General features: G+C 37.4%; 1 protein-coding gene across 1 annotated transcript; it reads right to left on the bottom strand.

Moving 5' to 3' along the window:
• Positions 1-436: 436 nt before the first annotated feature.
• LOC127411948 (E3 ubiquitin/ISG15 ligase TRIM25-like) lies at positions 437-9,384 on the bottom strand. Its single transcript, XM_051647907.1, has 7 exons — positions 9,271-9,384; positions 8,087-8,741; positions 6,487-6,585; positions 3,633-3,866; positions 3,379-3,535; positions 2,763-2,804; positions 437-2,223 (listed from the first exon to the last, which is right to left on the bottom strand). The coding sequence occupies exons 2-7, from the start codon at positions 8,642-8,644 to the stop codon at positions 1,940-1,942; spliced, it is 1,374 nt and encodes a 457-aa protein (XP_051503867.1). The 5' UTR covers positions 8,645-8,741; positions 9,271-9,384; the 3' UTR covers positions 437-1,939.
• Positions 9,385-27,663: the final 18,279 nt, after the last annotated feature.

The raw sequence follows: 27,663 nt of genomic DNA, 5'->3' as shown, positions 1-27,663 counted from the left end.
TTCATGCCACCACAGCAGGATAAAAAAAAAAAAAAAAATGCATTTGCCCAAATCTACCACATGTTTGATAAATCACAATTCTTGGAACTATTTTTTTTTTTTATCTGGGGGTGTCTCTAGTTGAGATGATGCACTCCAAATTTCAAGAGAGTTTGGACAAATGGCATAGGAGGAGTTTGAAAAGTAGGTTTTCCTGAAAATTTAAAATGCCAATGGAAAAATGGAATTCCCGCTAGATTTCCAGTTCTTTGCACAATGACAGCTAGAAGCTATACCTTATGTCTCATGGAAACTTGATGGTTATTTAAGTATTTACAAGTATACTGATGAATATTGACCTCCTCTCTAGTAATGAACACACAATGTGGCGAGCAGCTCCTCCTGCTGGGACAGGTTAGTTAATACTCTGTGAGGGAGACAGACACTACACAAGCTGTGGAAATATGACATTTTAATCACATGGTAAACTTTCAGGAAACATTATAGAGCTGGAAGAAAGGAGATGTTTCTGACATAATACAGTAGCAATAAATATTCATGGATTTTGCCTGTTATGTAAACAAAAATGAAAAAAATAACAATCCATAAAGGTAGATGAACTGTTGTTTACAAACCCCACCTATGTAATAGATTTTAAAGTCATACTGCTAAATATACTGATCAGTATTTGTACAATGTAGCAGAAATCACCAATCCTGCACAAATTTCATATTTCACAACTTAACTGTTGTCTTTAGTTAGAGATTAAGCAAAATTATACTATGATATACATATACATACACAGTGCATTCAGAAAGTATTCAGACCCCTTCATTTTTTTTTTTTTTTTTTTTTTTCACATTTTGTTGTTGCAGCCTTATGCTAAAACGCTTTAAATTATTTGATTTGATTTTTTTCACATCAATCTACACTCCATACGCCATAAATGACAAAGCTAAAACCAGATTTTTGAGTTTAAATTTTAAAGTTGTCCCTAAGCCACTTGTGTTGTCTTGGCTGTGTGCTTAGGGTCATTGTAATGTTGGAAGGTGAACCTTCGGCCCAGTTTGAGGTCCTGAGAGCTCTGAACCAAGTTTTTATTAAGAGTATCTCTGTATATTCCTGCATTCAGCTTTCCTTCAACCCTGAACAATCCCCCAGTACCTGCAGCTAAAAAACACCCCCACAGCATGATGCTACCACCACCATGCTTCACCGTTGGGATGGTATTACGCAGGTGATGAGCAGTGCCTGGTTTCCTCCAGACATGATGCTTGGAATTGAGGCTAAACAGTTCAATCTTCATTTCATCAGACCAGAGAATCTTGTTTCACACAGTCTGAGAGTCCTTTATGTGCTTTTTTTGCTTTCTTGCACTCAGGAGAGTCTACCAGTTTCTACCATCTCCACACATGATCTCTGGAGCTCAACCAGAGTGACCATCGGGTTCTTGGTCACCTCTCTTACCAAGGACCTTCTCCCCCGATTGCTCAGTTTGGCCGGGCAGCCAGATCTAGGAAGAGTCCTATTTGTTCCAGACTTTTTCCATTTAAGAATCATGGAGGCCACTGTGCTCATGGGAACCTCAAATGCAGCCGAATTTATTTATTTATTTATTTATTTATTTATTTATTTTTTTTTTTGTAGCCTTCCCCAGATCTGTGCCTCAACACAATTCAGTCTCTTGGTTTTTGCTCTGATATGCATTTTCAGCTGTAAGAACATTATATAGACAGGTGTCTGCCTTTCCAAATCATATCCAGTCAATTGAATTTGCCACAGGTGGACTCCAATCGAAGTGTAGAAAAATCTCAAAGATGAACCCGAGAAATGGGATGCACCTGAGCTAAATTTCAAGTGTCGTAGCAAAGGGTCTGAATACTTTGTCAATGTGATATTTCAGTTTTTTCTTTTTAATAAATTTGCAAAGTTATCAAAATTCTGGTTTTTGTCTTTGTCATTATGGGGTATAAAATCTTTGAAGCATTTTAGCATAAGGATCTGAATACTTTCTGAATGCACTGCATATGAACAACAGAGAAAGCTTGCATATATAACTGTGTTGTTCAAAATCAGTGAATACATATTTATGAAAAGCCGAAACCAGATTTAATATCTGATTGCTATCCAATCGGGAAGTCAAAGAAAGGCAAACCCAAAATCTGACTGAAAGTTCTGTCAGAATTCCCAGGTGAGTCCAATGAATTGCCAGGCTAGCCAAATAGGTCATCGAAATAGGTTCAGCTGTTTATGAACAAAAGAATGAAAACATGCATGTTTCAGTGGGTTTAGAACTCAAACACATTTCTACATTTACATTTATTCATTTAGCAGACACTTTTATACAAAGCGACATATAAAATGTGGAAGGATACAACATAAGCGATTCATCTTAAGGAGGCAGTAGAACTAAAAGTGCTGCATTACAAAGCCTCAGTTGCATTAGAAAAGTATTAGCCAAGACAGAGATTAGAGTGATTTCTTCAGTTAAAAGCTAAAATATAAATGTAATCCTCTTTAAGTTATTCAAATTTTGTGCTCCATAGAAAAGAACGTGGGAAAGTATTTCTTTGGACTGTTGGATTGGTCTTTTAATATGTTTACTATTTTTAAACTAGAAACTGTTCATCAAAATTATGTTGCGAAGAGAATAAAAACATCATAACTGTTAAAATATTGAATGAGTAAAAGAAGAAAGAGTGAATAGAAAAGCAAATAAATGTTGATGAATGATATTTCTAAATGTGTGAGTGTGTGCATTTCTGGTAAAAGACTATACTTACACATTTGAAACATGGTGGCTTTGAAAATTTGGACCTCAGCAACTGTGAAGATGGATACACATCATTCACTTTCTGTACAAATCACTCAAATGTTGTATGACATTTTTACATGACACACAAAATTTCAACAACAGCTGAGATTTAAACTCCTTTTCAGTCAGTACAAAATCTTCATGATAATGGCATGATTTTTCTACTAATGCTTACTGGGCCTCCAATTGTGAAATTTTTTATAGATTGAAACAACCTACAGTACTTCTGGTTGTTACACTACTTTTTGGTTCACTGTAATACAGTAGGGAGACTGGGGCTAGTTGTCACATGGGCTATTTCTCAGTAACAATTATATTTGGAGTAAAAAAAAATTGCAAATGATGTTTTATACAGTACGTCTCAAACACTTACTTAAGACCCCTCTTAAATTATAATACGTTTGGGGCAAGTTTTCACAAAATTTTAACATGTGTCCAGTGAATGATATCTTTTTTCTCGGGCAGTATCAGTGGAAATTCTCAAAAAGATGTTGCCACTATTATATTTTGACACTCAGCATTCACTCAGCATACTTGGTTCTTACTCTAAAGGCTGAATGGTTGGTTCTTGACTGTTGTTTTACCTTTTCTTGATATTTTGACCATGTGCTCTTTAAAAACTTGATTCAGTTGGCTTTTCAGCTCTGAGAAATAGTTTTCTACATTCTTAAATGTCAGGAGGCCATTAACAGCCTTGGGCACGGTTACGGGCACCAGCAATCCAGAACTGGAAGAGTAATTCTGCAATTGGAAGAAGAAACAATACATGAAAATAGATAAGCTCATTGTCAGTATTTAATTGAAAATAAGTGTTCTTCTAGATTATCTGTTTTTTCACCTGGAAGAAATAAATGTGATCCTCTGTGTGTAAAACCTGCTCCAATAGATCGTTGTCCTTCTTCAGATTACCAATCTGCTGCTCCAGACTCCTTATGTGATTCTCAGCCTGTTCTACTTCTTTCTTCTCTTGAGCTCTGATCAGCACTCTTACCTCACTTTGTTTTTTATGTATGGAACGGATCAGCTCCTTAAAGATCCGCTCACTGTGCTCCAATGCTGCCTGAGCAGAGCGCTTTGAAAAGACACCAAAAGAGAACGTAATAAAAGATTTGATCAATCTTAAAACACATTCACAGCAAACACAGAACGTACCCTTAATGTTACTCTGTGGTTTCATTTGGTTATCATTTTTGGTGATCATAATTGCTTTTGTAGTACTATACAGGTAATAAAATTTGACAAATGGTCAATTACAGGGGCATTCACTGGTTCTCTAGCTAGTGTTAGCATTGCTCTTTTTCGTGTACTTTTATGTTACAGTGGTGTTAGACACTATACTGCTATCTTTCATGATCGTCTCTGCTGCTCCCATCAGCTATGGAATATCATTTGCATCTGGAAAATGTCAGAGTTTGAGGTAATTTCTAAAGTTATTTATTACTCCTATAATATAATTGCTTTGCCTAAAAACATATGTCAGAAATCAAGTGAACATGCTTCTACTGTTAAGGATAGATTATTATTGTCCCTCATATCAATAATCTTTGGAGACTCTCAACATTTCACATTATTTCTAAAGACAGTTATTACCTTTATTAGAGAACTGCTATAGTATAAAATAATCCTCAGTTATCTAGCGATACAGAATGTCATGGTAAAGGAAAGATTAGAATTGTTTTTATTTTATTTCCAAGCAACCAGCGTCATGGTTTACACAAAATCCACAGCAATCGCTGTGCCAAGCTACTTTGCACTAAACGAATGAAGACGTAGATGCCTTATCATTACCGACGTTTACTCTAGTTTTTTGCCTTAGCAAAGTTGCTTCAGACCTTTTTTTGCTTCTTCGGCAGTATAGCTACTGGATCTACCGTTGTCTCCGCTGCTAAAGCAAGATAAATAAGTATGTTCCACTGTGTTCTGTCACAATGACAAATCCCTTGTGTGTGTAAGCATACTTGGCAATAAAGCTCATTCTGATTCTTTTCGCTCTTCTCATCACCAAACAACACTGTACTAAGCAAAGCCAGGCGTATCTACACAGGCTTCTATGTTTAGTGAAACACTGCAGGGCAAGTGATTTCAACATGGTGAAACACATTGAAGGGGGTAACCCGCACCATGTAGAATAAAACACCTTTTATCGAAAACTATTATGAGTACAGTCTTCATCTCATGTGAGTGCACCACAATTCATTCGTTAATGTGTAAAACTTTTTTAAATTGGCTCCAAACTATTGAATGCACCTTTAAGGGTTACGTTGTGGTTTTAATTTAGAATGTGAGATGACCCAGGTTCAAATCACAAATCTGCATCTTTTGAGTTGGTACTACAGGTGATAAAATTGAATAAATGTTAAATTAAGAGTTGCATTGTGGTTAGTTTTAATTTAGAATGCGAACGACCCATGTTCATGTCCCCAATCGGCATCTTTTGAGTCGGTACTTTTCAGATAATTGGTCTAATGGATTAACAAAATAGTCTGAATCGGTTTGTGATTCAAATCATTTGGGCAGCTCACTCCCTCACTTAAGTTTTGGAGCAGTTTCTCAATCGGCAAAACAGAAACTGGATACTTCAGAACACAAAGAATTTAAACAAAAACCTGACGTTTTTTATAGATATCGATAATAGATGTGAGATTGAATATAGTGTTTGCCAACTCTCACGCATTTGGTGTGAGGCTCTGTGTCACGCACTCACGCCACCAGTGTTGTAGGTATCGAGACCGGACTCGTTTTTGGACTAGGTCTCAAGACCATATTTTTATGATCTTGGTCATGTCATGGACTCGACCCTCTCTGGTCTCGGTCTTGACTTGGACTCGAACAAGTGTGGAATCAGACTTTTTCCCGAGACCGGTTGAGTCTTCGTGCATTCCCAATTTAATTTTACCAATTCTATTATGCTATCAATTTAATTGAAACAGACAATGACAACTACCATGTTAAAGATGTTTGAAGTAAAATTTCAAAGCTTTAAGCAAAACAATTTCTGAACAAATGTGCAAAAACCAACAAGTGCTTTATTCTTGTTCTCCACCTTCACTACTGCTAAACTTTTGTGAAAAAACAGCAGTATTGCTTGATCAAACTTTATACATAGTAAAAAAGCTTTTTGCTGAGTTTTGTTGCATCCCACATAGCTGCACGTTGAAGGTATTTTGGTCACAACCATGTTGGCATGGTCATACAGTGATGTTACATGATATGGATCAACAGAAATAACGTGTTATTTAAATTGCATTAATTTAGTAAAAAAAAAAAAAAAAGGATAATTCTTTGCATTATAGGCCTTGATTTAGGTTGTTGTGGTAGACAGTTACAAACTACAGACAGACATAGTTGGCCAACTAGTATCAAATATGCGCGTGTTTGATTGATTTAACCCATGCCATTAAAATCTCACTCCTAAGTTGGCAACCCTGATGTTAGTCTCAGCTTCAGACAGCACGCCCACGGAATGCCCACAGTCAATTCTCTAACCTTCTGATGCATTTAGCACACAAAACTGGAAAAAGCTTTCTCGATCAACTCGGCGCAAATCTGATTCACTGGTTTGATGGAAGTCCGCGTTGATAGAGTGCGCTTTTGAGGATATATTATGTGATGATATGTTTGGTTTATTTTAATGATTTATTGAACAAGGGCTTTTCAGTCAGTCTCTTGGAACAGCTGTACATCACACTCACCTTGTGAGAGTCCACAGCCTTCTTTAACTCCTGCACATTCTTCTCTATATCCTTGATTTTCTGGATAATTTCCAAACTCTTTTTTGATTTGAGTTCCTTCTGTTAATTAGATTGGAATTAACCATGAATGAAAATCATTGTCTGGTTAAAAGGTTAAATAAAATCTGCAACAAAAATAGTGTGATAAACCAAATAATGATAACTTAAAGAGCAGTTACACAGCAGTTTTCATAAATGATATGTTTGCAATCTGTTGATGAAAGCTAAAATGTTGAGCAAATGGAGAAGTCTTCTGGTTCTGAATGGTTTCTCCTGAGGAATAGGCATTGGTTATCTCAGGAGTGTTCCCTCTAGAGTTTCAGACAAGATCTCAACAATGTCTCAAACTGCTCAGATTCGCTAAGATCCCAAAATCAGAGATTTCAATATAAATTGCCTCATCTTTTATTTCTCCCATGGCATTTTTGGACAATCATTTGAGGCAGAGTTACTTAAACCAAAACTATGAAATAGCAACCTCTGAGCAATAACCTATTAATCTAGGAGACCTATTAAAAACCCCATATTTATTAAAATAAATGTTTTTAATTTACATACTGAAAGAGTGCAGAATGAGTTTATCTGTCTCTAACACTTGCAGCCTTATAAGCAAAGGTATTTTCCTGGGCTTTAACATACAAGAAACTAGATTTGCATTTTCTGAAGGAAATACCAGTGCTGACAGGGCAGCAAAAGAACAGTGTTAACGTTTTACATAAGCTTAAGTTGTAGGATTTGGGACTAGTTATCTTAATTTTTACTCCAGTGAATATTATTGAAAATCAAATTCTGTTGAAGTATGATGGCCCAATCACAGCCATGCTAAACAACAGCACTCTTGCTGGTGTGATATTGCTTAAATATTGGGTCAGTTGTGAGAACCTGTTCTCACTCTCAAGGCATCAAAAACTGACGCTTTTGCAAAAGCCCTGCACGTCAAACTACAGACACCAAAAGCAGCCACTAGCGTTTGTTTCCCGACGCATGTGGCAGGTAAGCCCAGTGCAGTGTCATGTGCGATGTGCCACTGTCAATCTTCTGATATTATTGCGTGAATATGTTTTATTATACTAAAAAACATATTAGTGTAGTTATGATATACAGTCATTTTGATATTTTAGATCCCCTAATCCAACCCCTATTCCCAACCAATTCTCAACTATATAGCTAAAACTCGTAACAAGCAGATAAATGTAGTCACAATAATCTATTTAAAAAAGCACTATAGTAGTATTCCAAAACATACAATAGCTTTGTGTGAGGAACAGAGTGAAACTGAAGGTTTTAAATCGCTGAAAGTCTTCCCCCTCCTCGAAGGCAGTGACATCCAGTGAGCTCTAAAATACCGGTCACATCTCAATCAAAAGATACACCTGAACTTGCATTTTTGTTCAACTAAACGTTGAAAAACACTTTTTAAAAATTAAACCCCAACCCCAAAGTTTCACAATGATAAATTTGACAGTCTATTGATCCCAAAGGTTTCTTATTGAAAACAATGCGCTTTGAGTTACTGAAATGTCCTTGTGTGACAACTAGCCCTTCTCTCCTTTATACTTACCTGTTTTTGTGCCATTTCAGCTGCAGCTGAGACTGTTCTATGTCCAATGTGATCCCCCAGACAGAGTACACAAATACATCGCCCATCATCATGACAGTAAATCTCCAGTGCTTTATGATGTTGAGAGCAGATCTGCTGCTTCAGCTGTGGGAAAGCATTTACCAGATTGTGATTCTTAAATGCATCAGACTCATAATGAGGATGAAGGTGAATTTGGCAGTAAGAAGCCAAACACACCAAACAAGATTTGATGGCTTTTAGTTTTCTTCCTTTGCAGACATCGCACTTCATGTCTTTAGGCCCTGCTTGTGGAACGTCCTTCATTTCCTGTACAAGTTCTACCAGCACAGTGCTTCTGCTCAGATTTGGTTTTTGATTGAATGTCTTCCTGCAGTTGGGACAGCTGTAAACTCCTCTCTGACATTCGCTATTCCAGTACTTCATAATACAGCCCATACAGAAACTGTGCCCACAAGATGTAGTCACTGGATCCTTAAGTATATCCAGACAGATTGGACAGTTTAAAGGATTTTGAGCATCTGAAGAAGATCCTGCCATTATGGTGCTTCCAAACCCAGTGGAGGTTTCAAGGTTGAATGACAGGTTTTACTTTGAATCTTTGATATATTCATTGAATAGGAATTATAGGGAATGGCTGCATTGGAAACATGACAAAGGGAAATGTTTTGTTTTTAACAAAGTGAGCATAATGAAACCATATTTAGTGGATCAGTAAGTTTCAGGAAATGTAACTATATATTATATCTATACCAAGATCAACAGTCATGAATTAGATAACATCTTATTAGTTATTCTTTAATTGCAATTTGCAAAAAAAAAAAAAAAAAAAAAAAAGAAAAAAGGAGACTGACAAGTACTGACAAGTGGGGGATTAGTTAAGGGATAGTTAACCCTAAAATGAAAATTCTCTCATCATTTACTCAATTTCATGCCATCCCATGTGTATGTCTTTCTTTCTTCTGCTGAACACAAACAAAGATTTTTAGAAGAATATCTCAGCTCTTTAGGTCCATACAATGCAAGTGAGAGGTGGCCAGAAATTTGAAGCTCCAAAAATAACTCTTTTTAGTAACTAATGAGAGAAATTTCATTTTTGGGTGAACTATCCTTTTAAAAGTGCTTTATATGCAAAATTGAAAATTCCCAAGAAAAACTAAACCTACCTTCACAAGAATGTGACACTGGCATTGCATCGCCTAAAGCTGAGCTGGGTAGCAAGCTCTCCTTAACGGAGAGTCACTAGGATCATTATTTTCCACTGTTCTCATGGGACATCTGAGAATAATTACAGAGGAAATTGCCTTTTACAGAAGTCGCTAAGCTGTGCTGGTGGAGACCAGGGTAGCTATTCCCTTACCTGCACAATAACAAATAAACTAGACAGATAATGCTGCATGTCTGCAAAACTGAGATTACCCATCTCTTATCAGGGAAGAACAGTGAGGAAAAATATAAAGGAACTTTATCTGATAATAAATAACATGCACAGTTAACAATTATTTTGACAAGTAATTTATTTTAATAGCCCTGCCGTTGGCAAAGGGTTGCACAGCATCCTACTGGTAGATTTCATAACCACACCAAGAATTTCACAATGATGTGGTATAATTGCAAATAGGCTTCTCAGTTTATGCTTTATTACCTTCCTTTGGTGTTGTACTCTTGGGTTTGACATCGTATGAGCGCTTTGAGAGCATCCTGCAGTGACTGCAGCCCACTGTACTGCTCTGTTTGGTTTGCAGTGAAGCGGATGCAGCACTTCCTCTCCCGGCTGCAGGCCGCTCGGATCAGCATTGTTTTGAAATGTGGGTTGAAGGTCCAGAGCGATATATCAAGTGGGGTCTCACACGTGTTGCTGCCTCACAGAGGGACAGTTTACTAAATTTGTTTATACTCATAATGTGTTCATTTAGGGTCTCTGTCAGTGTTCATTGTAGATAACAACTGTACTCAACACCTTTTACTGTTTCTGAATTTTTGAAGAGTTGTTGCTGGCAACATTCAATGATTTACAAGTTAGGACAAAAGGAATCATTCCTGAACTAACGACCATGCTTAATAGATCAGCTTTGCATGTATTTTCATGCTGATCCAGGCTGGTACGGTATACAGTGGTGTGAAAAAGTGTTTGCCCCCTTCCTGATTTCTTATTTTTTTGCATGTTTGTCACACTTAAATGTTTCAGATCATCAAACAAGTTTAAATATTAGTCAAAGATAACACAAGTAAACACAAAATGCAGTTTTTAAATGAAGGTTGTTATTATTAAGGGAAAACAAAATCCAAACCTACATGGCCCTGTGTGAAAAAGTGATTGCCCCCTAAACCTAATAACTGGTTGGGCCACCCTTAGCAGCAACAACTGCAATCAAGCGTTTGCGATAACTTGCAATGAGTCTTTTACAGCGCTGTGGAGGAATTTTGGCCCACTCATCTTTGCAGAATTGTTGTAATTCAGACACACTGGAGGGTTTTCGAGCATGAACTGCCTTTTTAAGGTCATGCCACAGCATCTCAATAGGATTCAGGTCAGGACTTTGACTAGGCCACTCCAAAGTCTTCATTTTGTTTTTCTTCAGCCATTCAGAGGTGGACTTGCTGGTGTGTTTTGGATCATTGTCCTGCTGCAGAACCCAAGTTTGCTTCAGCTTGAGGTCACGAATAGATGGCCGGACATTCTCCTTCAGGATTTTTTGGTAGACAGCAGAATTCATGGTTCCACTTATCACAGCAAGTCTTCCAGGTCCTGAAGCAGCAAAACAGCCCCAGACCATCACACTACCACCACCATATTTTACTGTTGGTATGATGTTCTTTTTCTGAAATGCGGTGTTACTTTTACGCCAGATGTAATGGGACACACACCTTCCAAAAAGTTCAACTTTTGTCTCGTCAGTACACAGAGTATTTTACCAAAAGTCTTGGGGATCATTAAGATGTTTTCTGGCAAAAATGAGATGAGCCTTAATGTTCTTTTGGCTCAGCAGTGGTTTTCGTCTTGGAACTCTGCCATGCAGGCCATTTTTGCCCAGTCTCTTTCTTATGGTGGAGTCATGAACACTGACCTTAACTGAGGCAAGTGAGGCCTGCAGTTCTTTGGATGTTGTTGTGGGGTCTTTTGTGACCTCTTGGATGAGTCGTCGCTGCGCTTTTGGGGTAATTTTGGTTGGCCGGCCACTCCTGGGAAGGTTCACCACTGTTCCATATTTTCGCCATTTGTGGATAATGGCTCTCACTGTGGTTCTCTGGAGTCCCAAAGCTTTAGAAATGGCTTTATAACCTTTTCCAGACTGATAGATCTCAATTACTTTCTTTCTCATTTGTTCCTGAATTTCTTTGGATCTCGGCATGATGTCTAGCTTTTGAAGATCTTTTGGTCTACTTCACTTTGTCAGGCAGGTCCTATTTAAGTGATTTCTTGATTGAGAACAGGTGTGGCAGTAATCAGGCCTGGGTGTGGCTAGAGAAATTGAACTCAGGTGTGATAAACCAGAGTTAAGTTATGTTTTAACAGGTGGGGGCAAACACTTTTTCACACAGGGCCATGTAGGTTTGGATTTTGTTTTCCCTTAATAATAACAACCTTCATTTAAAAACTGCATTTTGTGTTTACTTGTGTTATCTTTGACTAATATTTAAACTTGTTTGATGATCTGAAACATTTAAGTGTGACAAACATGCAAAAAAATAAGAAATCAGGAAGGGGGCAAACACTTTTTCACACCACTGTATGTGAGAGGTGTCCAGTTACCTCTGAGGCCTGAGATAAACACATGATATCTGATTTTTACAAGCCCAATCCAAACTACCTGTGTAGGTGGTTTGAAATCTGACTAAAATTAGAGTTCTGTTAATGCATCTGAATGGTTGGATCAGATTTCATGTGATTTTATTTTATTTATGTATTTATTTGCCATATGTTGTGTGACGGATTGTTACGTCAGCTGTTGCGACAAGAAGACTTGTGATAAATGTCATTGCACATGCCACCCTTTCTCTTTTTACACTGTTGTCTGAGATGAATGTTTAGATTTGGATACTTCCCTCAAGAAAAACTTTATCAATGGTAAAACAATCATTGCAAAAAAAAAAAAAAAAAAAAAAAATGCTTAGTGTCCGCACACTGATTTTGTTGCCCCAAAAATACTTTATTGACACTCGCAATGTTTCGACCATTAGGTTTTCGTCAGGCCAAAAAAACTAAAACAAAAAAACACGTGGTGGACAAATGCAAGTTTGGGTAGTTAATTACAATGACAACTAGGGCTTAAACGATTAGTCGGTGTTATCGACAACATACATTTTAGTTGTCGAATAGTCGTTTGATCTCATTTAACGTAACATGAGATCTCATTAAACTCTAATGATGATGCAAGAGCAGCATTGCAGTTCTGTTCTGACTGAGGAGAGGAAGAAAACACAGCTCACAGTCCAGATGCACTCTAAACTTTCCAAACAGCTTCAGGTGATGTAGATCGCAAAGTATGAGGGAATTATAAAGCAAAAATACCAAATAAGTAAATACAGAAGCACCCATCTTTAAAGGAAACACACCGGCATTACATTTTTAATGCAATTATATTTCATGCGTTATAGCTTTATTAAAGTTCAAATAATAAGGAAGCAGGTCATGTAAATAACTACAAACTCTGAAACTGTAATTTCTCTGTGCGGTCAGCACCTCTATGAGTTGTGTGAATGTCCCGATCTAAGGGGGAGAGACTGAAACTGCACCCGGCTGATGCACACTCAGTCGCGGGGACGCTCATCCCTCGAGCGCGCACGCTTAATGCAGCTAGATTATAACGTGATGACTCATGACTTATTGAATCATAATATATGTCACTGTGTGTTTCTTATCAAGAAGAAAATTGGCAATATGCAGCTTTATTAATAAGAGATAGTTTTTTTGTGAGTTAAAGATGGATTGAAGTGAACAGAAAGGTGAGAGAGGGTAGTCTTCGCCCCATTACACACTGCAACAAAATACGTTTTTGATTTGTTTTTGTTTTGGCTTGTTTTCCAATATAAATATATAAAACTCCTTTAAAACAACGTACATTTTCTTTATCAGCTATACTGCAGAAGAAAACAATTTTATCTGAGAATGTTGAATATAATATAAAAAATACAAATATTTTAAAATATCTTAAAATCCTTTTAAAAAAAAGATGCATTCACATGAGAAGCAGCATATAAGATATTTAAACTTGCTTTTAGAGAATAGATCTTGAATATGAGTATATTTTGTCTTTACTGCACTCGCAGAAGTATAAACAAGTGAAAAAATACACTTATATACAAAATACACTTATATTTAAGATACATTCTCTAGCAAGTCTAAATACCTCATATGATGCTTCTCAAGTAAATGTATCTTGTTTTAAGGATTTTTAGACCATTTTAAATAGAAAACAAGACAAAAACATTTGATAACAATAGGATTTTTTGCAGTGAATTTCTTTACTGAATTAAACTTAATAAAAATTATTTTTTCCTTAATAATTCAGTGAATGTTATTTAAAGGTATTTTTAAAATATGATTTTGTCCTCTTTATTGTTAGTAAGCACATTTAAAACAACCTTTTAAGTCGGGGCACAAGCTGAATAATCGGTTAAGAGCTAATGATTAATCCTTGCAGTAATCGCTGAATAGTCGAATAATCACTCTAATAATCATTAGATTAATCGATTATCAAAATAATTGTTAGTTGCAGCCCTAATGACAACCAATATGGACATGCTAGCAAAAGTGACTACAGTCTAATAACAGGGTTCCTATGGTCATGTAGGCTAAAACCTGGAAAATAATCAGGGAATTTTTAAATCTTAAAGGCATGGAAAAAGTATGACATTTTTTATAGTGAATATATATTTTTCTAAATATCTCACCAGCTAGATAATGCTCTAGCGTAGATTAAAACTTGCTCACACGTCAGTTATGTCTGCTTTGTGGGCGAATCAGTCTTTTGAGTGAGCTCTTGTCAATGAATAGGTCAAAATGATTTAGAAATCAGTCTGAATGATTCATTAGCTAATCAGCCTAAATCAAAATGATTTTTAAAATCACTAACCAGAAACACGAAAAACGGGAAAAGTCGCAAAAAATTCATGGAAATTCCATTAAGAAATTCATGGTTATTTCACATTTTTTATCTAATTTTAGATCGTAGTGTCTTAGAGGCGTGGACACATTCTACAAGGAAAATATACTCATCTCAGTAGAGCTGTTCAGCTACGATACGTGGACTTTTTGTTCTAACACATAAGTTACACATAGTCGTACCATAAACGGGAATTTTGAAGCCGTATTGAATTACATACCGTTTTTTTAAAAACGCATGGCGTCATCAAAATTCACGTTTGAGGTATGACTGTGTGTAATTTATGTTGTAGAACAAAACGTCCACGTAACGTCAAGTAATGTTTACCACAGGCCTTATTTTACTCATAAGTTAAAAAATCCCATTATAAAAACCCAAAGGAAAATCCAGAGGGAACACATGGAGAATTGGACTTCCGGGTTTGCCTACAAACTGATGTCACGGCTGAACAGCATTCAGTTTGTAAGCAAACCCGGAAGTCTAATTCGCCATGGGTTCCCTCGGGATTTTCCATTTAATATATGAGTGAAAGAGTCCAATAACAGGATTTTCCAACCCATAAAACACCGAATTCTCAACCGTGTTTTTGCACTACAAGTTAAACAGCTCTATGGAAATATGTGCAGTCGTTAATTTCGTGCGATGGACTTTCGTTGGCAAAGAATTTCCCCTTGCGGAGTTTGCATGGAGTTCAGTTTTGCGCTCAACATCCTCCCACGCCTTCTTCATCCACGGAATTTAGTCATGCAAAGGTAAATGGGATTTCGCCTTAACACATGGCAGTCTGATCCAGTGAATGAATCAAGAAAGAAATGCTCATTGCAGTAAATCTGGTTCATTCATAACTTAATAATGCTATTTCTTACAGTGTACTTTGTTGTATACTCCACATTTTGCCAAATCTAGTATGCAGAGCATACAAATAATAATAATAAAAATAATTATGAGTAGTATGCTAGTATGCTTTTCAAACATAGCCATTTAATGGCACACATGTTTGTAGAGGAACCAGTCCTCTGTGTCCATTGGAATCATCATGTCTTGTCCACTAGATGGCAGCAGAGACCATGTTCTGCAATCTCTTTCATGTCATGTCTACACACTGCGCATGACCTCTTTCATGAATGCAAATTACCTGTAAATGGCACATTTAAAGACTCTGTCTGGTTCCCACTACCCTGATTTTTGCACTAAATCACACTCATAAAGCAGAGTTCAGGTTGGAGACTGACCTCATGTTTGTTCAGTAGCACAGTGACTCTCAACTGTTTTACTTCAGGACTCAGATTTTACATCGGAAATCAAGTGGCGACCCAACACAAGGAATTTGCACCAATGCTGTAGAGTTTGACTGAACACCCATAGAGTTATTGGATTTTGGAAGTGTTTTCTCCTCCCTTTAAGCCTCTTCATTTCACTTTATTTTGTATTATTAGTTGCAATTTATTATTGGCATTTAGCATTGTTTTTTTTCTGGCAACTAAATTTTGGGTCGTGACACACCAGTTGAGAACCACTGCACACATGTGGGTAGTAACGTGCTACATTTACTCCGTTACATTTACTTGAGTAGGTTTAATAGTGGGTACTTTTACTCAAGTAAATTTCTAATGAAAAAAAATTACTTTTACTTTGTTACAAAGGGTGAAGTTCCTGTCGTTACATTACTGGTTTTAATTAAATACGTTTTTATAAACGTGTAATTTATTGAGAGATTTTTAAATGGGACTTTTACAACAACGGTACTTTACAGTTGCGTTTTGTCACTCGAGTCCAGTTCATCACTGCAGCAGCAGCAAGCGCTCAAAACAAAAAACAAAATTCGTCACACAATGCCTTCATTTTACACCAAGACAAGCGGATATTTCAAGATTAGAATTGCAGCTCCAACTTAAGAAAACTTGTTGCGGATTGGCGATTGTGATAACGTGAGCTCGTCTGTGTTGTGGTGATGGTCATTTTCAGGGTGATTCTGTAACTATGGGCTCTTATGACCTCAGTTTATAAGTATACATTTTTATATCAGTGCTGAAATCTATCAGCGTCTAATGTATAAATCCATTTAAACATTAAGTGTAAATGTCTTTTGATATGCTGATCTCGTACATGCGTGACTACTGGCGTGACTAATCTCTGCACGTGCACACTGCACAGCAACTTTGCGTTTGTCAGATGCGGCACATAAATAAGCCTAACACGCTTTAACATACAGAGATAAGGTGCAGTTTACCCTTACCTGTACTGAACTAATGATCTAAATTCTTTCTACACTGAAAATACTGTAACAACACTGAACTAAGAATCCATTGAGGACTTTAAAACGCTGTGAAATAGCGAAGGTAGCCAGTAATAAAGCATGATTTTGCTTGTTTTTATTCAGCATTATACATGATTGGGGCTGTGGAATATTGTTTGTTTTTCACCGTAATAATTACTAGAAACTGGTTTCCAAACTTCTCTTCTAATTGACAGATTCGTCCAAATCTGACAAGCGTCCTTAAAGTGATAGGTCAGCCATAAATGAATGTTCCGTCATCATTTCCCCACCCTCATGTTGTTCCAAACCTGTGTGACTTTCTATATTTTGTGGAATCCAAAAGATATTAGACAGAATATTAAAGACTGACAGTCTCAGTCACCATTCACTTTTAAAATATAGAGGAAAAAACATGCAGTGAAAGTAAATTGTGACTGAGGATAACATTCTGTCTGACATCTCCTAATTGTGTTTTAATGAAGAAAGAAAGTCATATAGGTTTGGAACAACATGAGGATGAATAATGAAAGAATTTCCAATAATAATAATAATTGATATTATTTTTAAATTATTATTATTCTGTAAATACATGTTAAATGTGTAATATGCAATGGAATATTGGAGATTAAACGTCCATTATGTTACATGTGAAAGTAACTAGTTACTCGTTACTTGAGTATTCTTTGAATTGGATATTTTTTTACTCTTACTCAAGTAGTTATTAACATCATTACTTTTATTTCTACTTGAGTAATTATTTATTTCAAGTAATTGTACTTTTACTTGAGTACAGTTTTTGGCTACCCTACCCACCTCTGCCACTGCATGAGTACAAATGCAATTTCTTTTTCATTAAGTGCATATCAATCCAATATTCAAATAGTGATTAAATAACTACAATGATTTTGTCAGCTAGACCCTGAGAGCAACAGTTTGGTTGAACAATCATATGAAATCCAGATCATCTTCATCCATATCAAAACAGAGCCGTGCAGGGGGGATATGGCGCCGTTTTCACACTATCAGCATGCAGATCTATCACGGCACCTCCTGTTCTGTGCTTTATCTGTGAATCAGTGTGAGGCTGAACCAGGGATGAACGGATAAGCTCTAAAAACATGAACGTGCATTTACGCACATTGATTCAGGACACTGAGCGAGTTCTGAAGTGTGTTTAATGCCCGCTTACTTCCTTAGTTCAGTACATTTGTAATCATTCGAAGTCTGTAATTACAAATTGTATGAACATAAATGACTCAATCACATGGTTGTGAGATCCTTTATGTGAAGTTAGGGATGTTGAAAACTACATAATTTTAAAACTGACTTTGCAACTGGTCTGAACTGGAAAATTCCTACTTTACAGTAAACATTTTCAATGCCCCCATAATATACTGTAGGTCTTATTATGCTGGATAAAATATTAAATTCACAATTTTTTAAAATGGAAATCATATTAGTTTTTATTTTGTCACAATATGACAATTAGGAGAAAACTGGGTGAATTTTAAATCATTTCGCTACTTTGGTTTGAGCGGATGTTGCCATTTTTGGCATTACATTTTTTTAAGTGATATTCCAGTTTTTTCTTTTTACTTTTTTCTCTCTATTTAAAAAGCTTCAAACATAAAATGTCTTTGGAATATTGTTTTAATTAGTAAAAATAATTAAATAAATAAATATGTAATTTCCGGTTTTACAATTATATGCACTTTTGTTTTTTGTTTTTTTTATGCAACAGTTCGTATGCGATTCAGTTCGCCAGGTGCCCGCCCAGGTTCAGCGGCGTCTGCTTCACCTCGGTGAAGGGCGAGAACGCCGCTACCTTGCGTGCAGAGATCGCTACCCTTCTAAGGAAGGGTGCGATAGGGCCTGTCCCTCCAGCCGAGATGAAGAAGGGGTTTTACAGCCCCTACTTCATCGTACCGAAGAAAGGCAGTGGGTTGCGGCCAATTTTGGACCTGCGGGTACTGAACCGGGCCTTGCACAGACAAGATGCTGACGCAAATTCGTATTTTAGCGAGCGTCCGGCATCAAGATTTCGGTCTTACCTCGACACAGACCCTTCCTGCGGTTTGCTTTCGAGGGCTGGGCATACCAGTACAAGGTCCTCCCCTTCGGCCTGTCCTTGTCCCCTCGCGTCTTCACGAAGGTCGCAGAGGCAGCCCTTGCCCCGCTAAGGGAAGGGATCTCAATGACTGGCTAATCCTAGCTCACTCTTGGGATGTGTTGTGTGCACACAGGAACCTGGTGCTCACGCACCTCAGCTGACTGGGGCTTCGGGTCAACTGGGAAAAGAGCAAGCTCTCCCCGGTTCAGAGCATCTCTTTTCTCGGCTTGGAGTTGGACTCAGTCTCGATGATGGCACGCCTCACGAACGAGCACGCACAGTCGGTATTGAACAGTCTGAAGGCGTTCGGACAGAAGACAGCGGTTCCACTGAAACTTTTTCAGAGGCTCCTGGGGCATATGGCATCCTCTGCGGTGGCCAAACCGCTCGGGTTGATGCATATGAGACCGCTTCAGCACTGGCTTCAGACTCGAGTCCAGAGATGGGCATGGCGCCACGGGGCACATCCCATGGTTGTCATGCCGATCTGATGCCGCGCATTTCTACTGGCAGGGGTTCCCCTAGAGCAGGTCTCCAGGTGCGTCGTAGTTATGACGGATGCCTCCAAGATGGGCTGGTGCGCCGTATGCAACGGGTACACAGCCGCCGGCTCCTGGACTAGCCCATGGCTGCGTTGGCACATCAACTGCTTACCTAGCTGCTTGGATGCAGCTTCATTCAAAATCAATAGTTTTCAGTTGCAAATGCCATTGTAAAAATTCACTATTCACAGTCAGTCATGATTACTTTAATCAATGAGTAAAAGTGTCAAATAACAGGATGGTTACTGAGGTTAAGCGAGTGGTATTCGGCTGGTCATGTGATTCTAACATGGCAGCCCCCATGTGCGGACCCTCTCCATGTAGAATTGAGTGCACCTTTAAAAATTACTCAGTTCAGTTTGATAGAATTTTGTTATGAAAGTGTTCTTTTGTGTTCCAAGGAAGAAAGTCATATGGGTGGACTGACATAAGGGTGAACATTTTTTGTGAACTCTCCCTTTAAATTACATTAAAAGCAACTATCCTTTACAACGATAAGCAAACAAATTTTTTTTTAAGCATACAAATTTTAATTTTGAAGTTACTGGGTTCAAAAGGTAGCGCATAACGTTGAATATACAGTGAAAATAAAGCTAAAGTAATTTGTCTTCATTTTCAGATTCAGCTCAAGGTATGCCAGAAACATACACATGTAGGAGAAAAACATAAACATAGACTACACTAATTTTTCCCACAATGTTTCTACAGTATAAGAACAGTCAAGCATATCATCTTAACACACCTAGCACAGCAGCTCTTTCCCCCATTAAAAGAGAGAAGTATGCACAGCTGGTTTAGGTAACTTAAACCCTTATTGTAGAAATAACTATTAAAAAATGTGATTCATAGTGACTCAATGTTGTTTCAGATGCAGACGGTGCTCCAGAAGCAGCGAACAGGACCAGCCATTACCAAACACTCATAAAACAGATCTCAATGTAAATGAGGTATGGGGCCCTTCTAAAAAAGAACGTCCACTTGCTATTTTATTCGGAAGGCAATATAAATTCCCAGCCAGCAATATAAGTGCCAGGGTGGTATGCATATACAGTATGTGTGTGCTTGTTTCACTGTAGGCCTACTTAAAATGCCCTTCAAAATGCAGTAAAACCTCTTAAACCTACTCTGCGGATGTTCCTCATTAGTAAATGTTCATAAATTGGCCAACTGGCTCAATTAAAATGTAAAATGCCAAAAATCAGAAAATCAAAATGCACAATAGTAAATGTATGTATGATGAATTGAGATAAAATATATAATCTCTTTCTTATAGTGACAGTTAATAATGTGAGCTTTCAACTCGGAGAGGGAAAAATTAATATGTGGGTTTGTCATCAAGTTCAAATTAGTTTCATGCCTAAACTAATAAAATACCCTTCAGCTGTCATGCAACTTTATTCACACTACACATATTTCACCTATAGACTGTGGTTTTCAAGACACACGGGTCAAATTTCAGACCTTTTGAAGTTTTTCATAGGCAATAAATCACAGGATCAGGCAGATTAATTTAGTGTATTTTGGAAAACTTCAAGCAGTCAAATATTATCCTGCTTTTAAGGTGTACGTTTTTATGTGTCTGTGTGTGGTGGTGATTTTTACTTGGACGTTTTCTGACAGTTCTTGAGACAATAATGCAAACAAACACCAACAGTATTATTTTTTTTTATATTTACATTAAAGGGATAGTTCACCCAAAAATGAAAATTCTCTCATCATTTACTCACCCTCATGCCATCCCAGATGTGTATTACTTCTGCTAACAATAATAAAAGATTTTTTGAAGAATATCTCAGCTCTGTAGGTCCATTCAATGTAAGTCAACAGGGTCCAAAACTTTGAAGCTCAAAAAAGCACACAAAGGCAACATAAAAGTAATGAATATGAAATCAGTGGTTTAATCCATGTCTTCATAAGCATATGATGGCTGTGTGTGAGAAACAGATCAATATTTAAGAAATTCTCCTCCGTGCCCAGTAGGTGGCGATATGCATGAATGTGAATTGCCAAAAACAAAAGAAGGTGAATGTGAAAGTGGGGATTTATAGTAAAAAAGTTCTTAAATATTGATCTGTTTCTCACCCACATCTATCATATCACTTCTGAAGACATGGATTAAACCACTGGAGATTACTTTTATGCTGCCTTTATGTGCTTTTTTTTAGCTTCAACGTTTTGGACACTCTTGACTTGCATTTTATGGACCTACAGAGCTGAAATATTCTTCTAAAAATCTTCAGCAAAAGAAAAAAAGTCATACAGATCTGGGATGGTATGAGGGTAAGTACATTTTTATTTTTGGGTGAACTATTCCTTTAACAGTGCCTACTTTTGGCATGAATGTGCATTTTTTAATTGCAGAATGCATCAAATATCCACATTAAAAAATAATTTCAGCAATGTTTTCTAGCTGTCTTAGATATAAATGATCATTTTAAAAAATTGCGGTTGGCTTCACATTAGTCCATTATTTCTATCCGGTGAAAGTCTATAGCAGTTAGTGGCTGTAATTTTGGTGGTATTTTGTTTTTATATCTTTGAGCATGAGAAAGTATTGTTTCACTAAAAGCCCATGTTTTGTCTGGGCTAGGAACGTTAAAATATTTTGATAATTAAAAAAGTGATGATTCAAATTAATCAAAGATCGGGCAATATTATTGTTTATCTGACTGATAACTTGACCGTTAAAACATAATGGCTGTTAATATATTATTCTTATGAGTATATCTCTATTAAAATTATAATTCTGTTCAAAAGCTGCATAGCAATATCATGTCTTTTTTTTATAACGATATCCAATTTTGTCCTTTACATACTGGACCAAACAAGAACATATCAACATTGAGGACATAAAGACATTACAATATACTATCAAATACAGTTCATTTATGTGAATTACCCCAATATCAAACATTTTAGGAATCGAAATGACATTTCTTTAATGATCGTCTTAAGAATATGATATGTTTTGGATGCCTTGATATTCAGGGGTTTAGACATTTTCTGTAAGGAGGCAAAAGGGGAATTTACATCAACAGAAAACAGTCTAAAATTAGGTTTGGAAGATGAATATAATTTTATTGAAAATCTGAAACAAATATCATATTTTCTGTAATCTGACCAACAAACTACTTGTCTCCCTTGGTCGGCTTTAGAATTAAGTTGCTCCGCAGTGCCACCCTGTGGCAAAACAGAAGAGAACCTCAACTGAGCCTAACCAAAACAGATAGCAAATTGATTTGTCTGTTTTTAGAAAATCCTAAATTACCTCAGCATTTTAACCCTATTCTTCATTATTAGACATTTAATAAGGTGATATGGAGGAAAGATAAAAGGCATTTTAGAGGCCAAAATTACACTGTAGTTTGATTTAGGAAAAGAGTAATGAATCCACTATAGCACGATTTGCAACAACTAACTTTCTGAAGTTGTGCCAATGTTTTGGCCTGTGATTTTGCCGTCCTCCCACAAGACTGATGCATTTAGTCTTCACCCACACCGAGCTAAAAGCTTCTTTATCACTGTTCAGAACAGAGATTCTGGCCAGCTGATAACCCTCATACATCACGGCCATTCTGACACATCCACACAGCAGGGATGACACCAGAAAAAGATCTTGTCTCTATAATAACACAGCATAATGACCCCGGCTTATCTGTGCATTTGTGCCAACATGTGCTGCTCTTGGGGTCAGAGTTTGGCTTATTGGCATGGTGTAGGAAGCTCCTGGATGCTAGATTCTGTAACTAAACCATTATGTGGGTAAAAAGCATCTTGCATTGAAAAGTTGAGCAGATTATGTTTAAAATTTAAGGGGAGGGATGTTCCCATTTAGATTGCATTTTATTGAACCAAATAACTGTATACACCCCTGAGTGTAAGATGAGTCATCAATATTTGTGGTCTTTTTTCTTTTTTTTTTCTTTAGGAAAAGACTTGACATATATTTCATCAACAGGAGTATGCTAGCATAGAGATTGCCTCAAAGCTATCAGATATGGACTGAAAACCACAAAACTCCAATTTTAATTCCATTCGGTCTTTAAAGATATGGAGGGGAGGGACTATGAGAACATGGCTTCAAGTTCCAGGCAATTTTTTACAGCATTGTTCACCTGGTTATTAAAGCGGTCCTGTCTGCCTTCTCTGGAAGCCCATTTGAGTTATCGAGCTCCCCTTTGTGCCGGTTCAAGTTACTTTAATATCTCCTTCCTTTCTAGAGAACAGTACTGGCTGTTAGCTCACTTTGACTCAAATGCAAACCAGCAATGTTTGCAAACCTAAGAATGTTGGTTTCTGGCATATATACAGCCTTTAGAAAATGTCCTGACCCTGAATTACAAATGCTACTTTGAAACTGAGTTTTCTGTTTATTTTATTAAGTTTTATTTTATTTTCATTATTTTAAATGTGACAGTGTATAGACTCAAATAAATAAATACATATAAAATAATTTATAAATATATAAAATACACTACCCTTCAAAAGTTTGGAAACAGAAAGAAAATGATTCTTTCAATTTTATTCACAAAGGATGCTTTAAATTGATCAAGAGTTAGAGCAATGACTGCTGAATATGGTGCTTTGACATCAAGGATAAAAATTGTATATATATATATATATATATATATATATATATATATATATTAAAAATTTAATAAGCACAAGTGCCTTAACTGGCCACTGCTGTGAATCATTAAAATAAGCACCACTATTTCAGTATAAGACCTCTACAGTTAATGGTTCACTATTGAAGTTTTGAATTGAAGGGATAGCTGAGAAAATAAAGAATAAAGAGCATAAGTGATGTTAGGAATTTCTGGAATTTAAAGAAAAGGTACAAAACAATATCAAAGTGTTTGGATGACACCACTAGTTCAATTATCAGTTAGTGGATGCTACATCAAACCACTCAGATAATGGTTATGTTCAAAAAATGACCATATTGCCTTCTTCAAAAATAGTACATAAAACAATATGCAGTATAGATAGTGAAACATTTTCAAAATGGAATACTAGCATACTGAATATTGCACAGTATATACTGTATAGTGCCTACTTCAAAAAATAGTATAAAACAGTATGCAGTATAGATAAGAATAAATGTTCAGAATGGAATATTAGTGAACTGCACTATTTAAAAAAAAGTATGTACTGTAAAACAGTATGCAGTATGCAATGATACATATTTAGAATGTAATACTAGCGTACTGCATACTATAGAGTATATACTGTATAATGCCTACTGTTTTTTTGTTGTTGTTGTTGTTGCTGTTGTTGTTTTTAAAGTGTGTTAAACAGTTTGCAGTAGGCAATGATAAATGTTCAAAATTTTGACTATGTTCAGAATGGAATACTGGCATACTGCATACTGCACAGTGTATACTCCTGCCTACTATTGTTTTAAAAAGTACTATGTAAAACAGGTCACAGTAGGCAATGTTAAAAGTGTTGGCTATGTTTAGAATGGAATACTAGCATACTGCATACTGCTCAGTACAGAATACACAGTATACTGCCTACTGCTTTTAAAAAATAGCATGTAAAACAGTATGCAGTAGGCAATGATAAATGTTTAGAATGTAATACTAGCGTACTGCATACTATAGAGTATATACTGTATAATGCCTACTGGTTTTTGTTGTTGTTGTTGTTGCTGTTGTTGTTTTTAAAGTGTGTTAAACAGTTTGCAGTAGGCAATGATAAATGTTAAAAAATTTTGACTATGTTCAGAATGGAATACTGGCATACTGCATACTGCACAGTGTATACTCCGGCCTACTATTGTTTTACAAAGTACTATGTAAAACAGGTCACAGTAGGCAATGTTAAAAGTGTTGGCTATGTTTAGAATGGAATACTAGCATACTGCATACTGCTCAGTACAGAATACACAGTATACTGCCTACTGCTTTTAAAAAATAGCATGTAAAACAGTATGCAGTAGTCAATGATAAATGTTCAGAATGGAATACTAGCATACTGCACAGTATATTCTATATCATGTCTAATTTATTTATTTCTTTATTTTTTACAAAATAGGATGTAACACGGGTCGCTGCAGTTAATGATAAATGTTCAAAGTTTTGACTATGTTCAGAGTAGAATACAGTACATAGTTTGTGATACCTTTAAAAATTTTTTTGTGTAAAACAGTTCAGAATGAAATACAAGGGTACTGCATACTGCACAGTGTATACTCCTGCTTACTGTTGTTTTACAAAGTAGTATGTAAAACAGGTCACAGTAGGCAATGTTAAAAGTGTTGGCTATGTTTAGAATGGAATACTAGCATACTGCATACTGCTCAGTACAGAATACACAGTATACTGCCTACTGCTTTTAAAAAATAGCATGTAAAACAGTATGCAGTAGTCAATGATAAATGTTCAGAATGGAATACTAGCATACTGCACAGTATATTCTATATCATGTCTAATTTATTTATTTCTTTATTTTTTACAAAATAGGATGTAACACGGGTCGCTGCAGTTAATGATAAATGTTCAAAATTTTGACTATGTTCAGAGTAGAATACAGTATATAGTTTGTGATACCTTTAAAAAAAATTGTGTGTAAAAGAGTTATGATGAAATACAAGCGTACTGCATACTGCGCAGTGTGTATGATGCCTAATGTTTTGGAGAAAAAAATATGTAAAACAGTATGCAGTAGATAATGATACATTTTCGGAATGTAATTCTTGCATACTACATACTGCAAAGTATGTACTGTAAAATGCCTACTATTTTTTAAATAGTATGCACAACAGTATGGAGTAGATAATAATAAATCTTGAAAATGGACTACTAGCATACTGTGCAGTGTACTATGCGGTGTATATAGTATAATGCCTACTGTTTTTGTTTTAAAATAGTATGTAAAACAGTTTAGAATGGAATACTAGCATACTGCATTTTGTTGATTCATGTCTTTTATTTTGAAATTCTAGTTCCTGTTTCATGTCATGTTTTCCTGTTTCCCTTGTCATGTGATTTCTGTTTTCCCTCCATGTTCATGTGTCATGTTTTCATTTGGTTTATTATTTAATTAGCTTGTTATGAGTTCTGTTTGTTCATTGGTTTATGTTCTCCCATGTCTTGTATTTAAGCCCTCATGTTTTCATTGTCTAGTTGTCAAGTATTGAATGTGATTGTATGTGTTTGTCAAGTCAAGTCAAGTCAAGTCAAGTCAAGTCAAGTCAAGTCAAGTCCATGTTCATGTTTTGTAGTCAGGGTTATTGGTGTTCACGTTTGAAAATAAACTGCACTTGGGTTCTTCATCTTCACGTCTTTGTCATTGCCATCATTGTCAGCAGTGCCAACAACGTTACAGAATACTTGACCAACCATGAACCCAGCAGTTTCACTTCTGCGCCTACGTCAGGGGAATCGTCCCCTGGAGGACTATGTTGAGGACTTCTGCGGTCTAGCCTGCCAGGTGAACTTTAATGAGGTTGCCCTCAAAGACTGTTTTAGATTTGGACTGAATGAGTCCATTTCTTTTTTGATGCCTGGCGGTCGCAGTTCCCTCAGCCTGGCTCAATATATCGACCTCGCCCTACGGTTCATTGGTTCCCCGTTCACTGTGGGGGAGGCGGATGCCGAGCCAGAGTTCCACGTCATGGCCGCCGCCGAGCCAGAGTTCCACGTCACGGCCGCCGCCGAGCCAGAGTTCCACGTCACAGCAACGCCTCAGCCTGCTCCATGCCACGTCACAGCAACGCCTCAGCCTGCTCCATGCCACGTCACAGCAACGACTCAGCCTGCTCCATGCCATGTCACAGCCACACCTGAGCAGTGGGACCTGGAGATGGTTCCCACCCTTATACCCACCCTTAGTTCTCCTGAGCAGGCAAGGGGAACTTTCGGCCCTCCGACCCCACCTGGACCCTCCGAGCCCTGGACTTCACCTTGGCCTGTCGGTCCCTCAACATTGCCTCAGCTCGGCGTTCCCTCGGCTCCACTACGGTCCTTCAGCCTGTCGGCTGTGCTGGGGTCCCTCGTCCCTCCGGCTCCTCCTTGGTCTGTCGGTCACCTGGCTCCGCTTTGGCTCTCCGATCCTCTGGCTGCGCCTCGTCCCTCCAATCTGTCAGCTTCATCTGGGACCTTCTTCCCTACGGCTCCACCTTGGTCCTCAGTCCCACTGGCTCCACCTTAGTCTTCCGATCCCTCAGCTCCGCCTTGCTCCTCCGAGCCTCCAGCACCGCCTTGGTCCTCCCTGCCATCGGCTCCACCCTGGCTCTTCGAGTCTTTGGCTACTCTCCGGGCACCATGTTCCATGGCTCCGCCCCTCGAGCCTCTCACAGCGCCGCCTTCCATGGCTTCGCCCCTCGAGCCTCTCATGGTTCCACCCCCCACGGACTTTGCCTTGGTCCAATGCCCCTCGCCCTTTCTCGCCATGCCACGCCCCACACCTCAAGACACCCCCCCCCTCCCAGCTCCCTACAGAACTTTGAATTTATGTCATGTTTTACGTGTTTTGTTTATGTGTTGGGGTGTCAGGAGCCACCCCTTAGTGGGGGGATATGTCAGGTGTATTTT

Source organism: Myxocyprinus asiaticus, chromosome 21, assembly GCF_019703515.2.
Source record: "Myxocyprinus asiaticus isolate MX2 ecotype Aquarium Trade chromosome 21, UBuf_Myxa_2, whole genome shotgun sequence".
NCBI classification, from domain to species: domain Eukaryota; kingdom Metazoa; phylum Chordata; class Actinopteri; order Cypriniformes; family Catostomidae; genus Myxocyprinus; species Myxocyprinus asiaticus.
The sequence above is the reverse complement of the archived record's forward strand: the minus strand, read 5'-3'. Positions and strand labels throughout refer to the sequence as shown.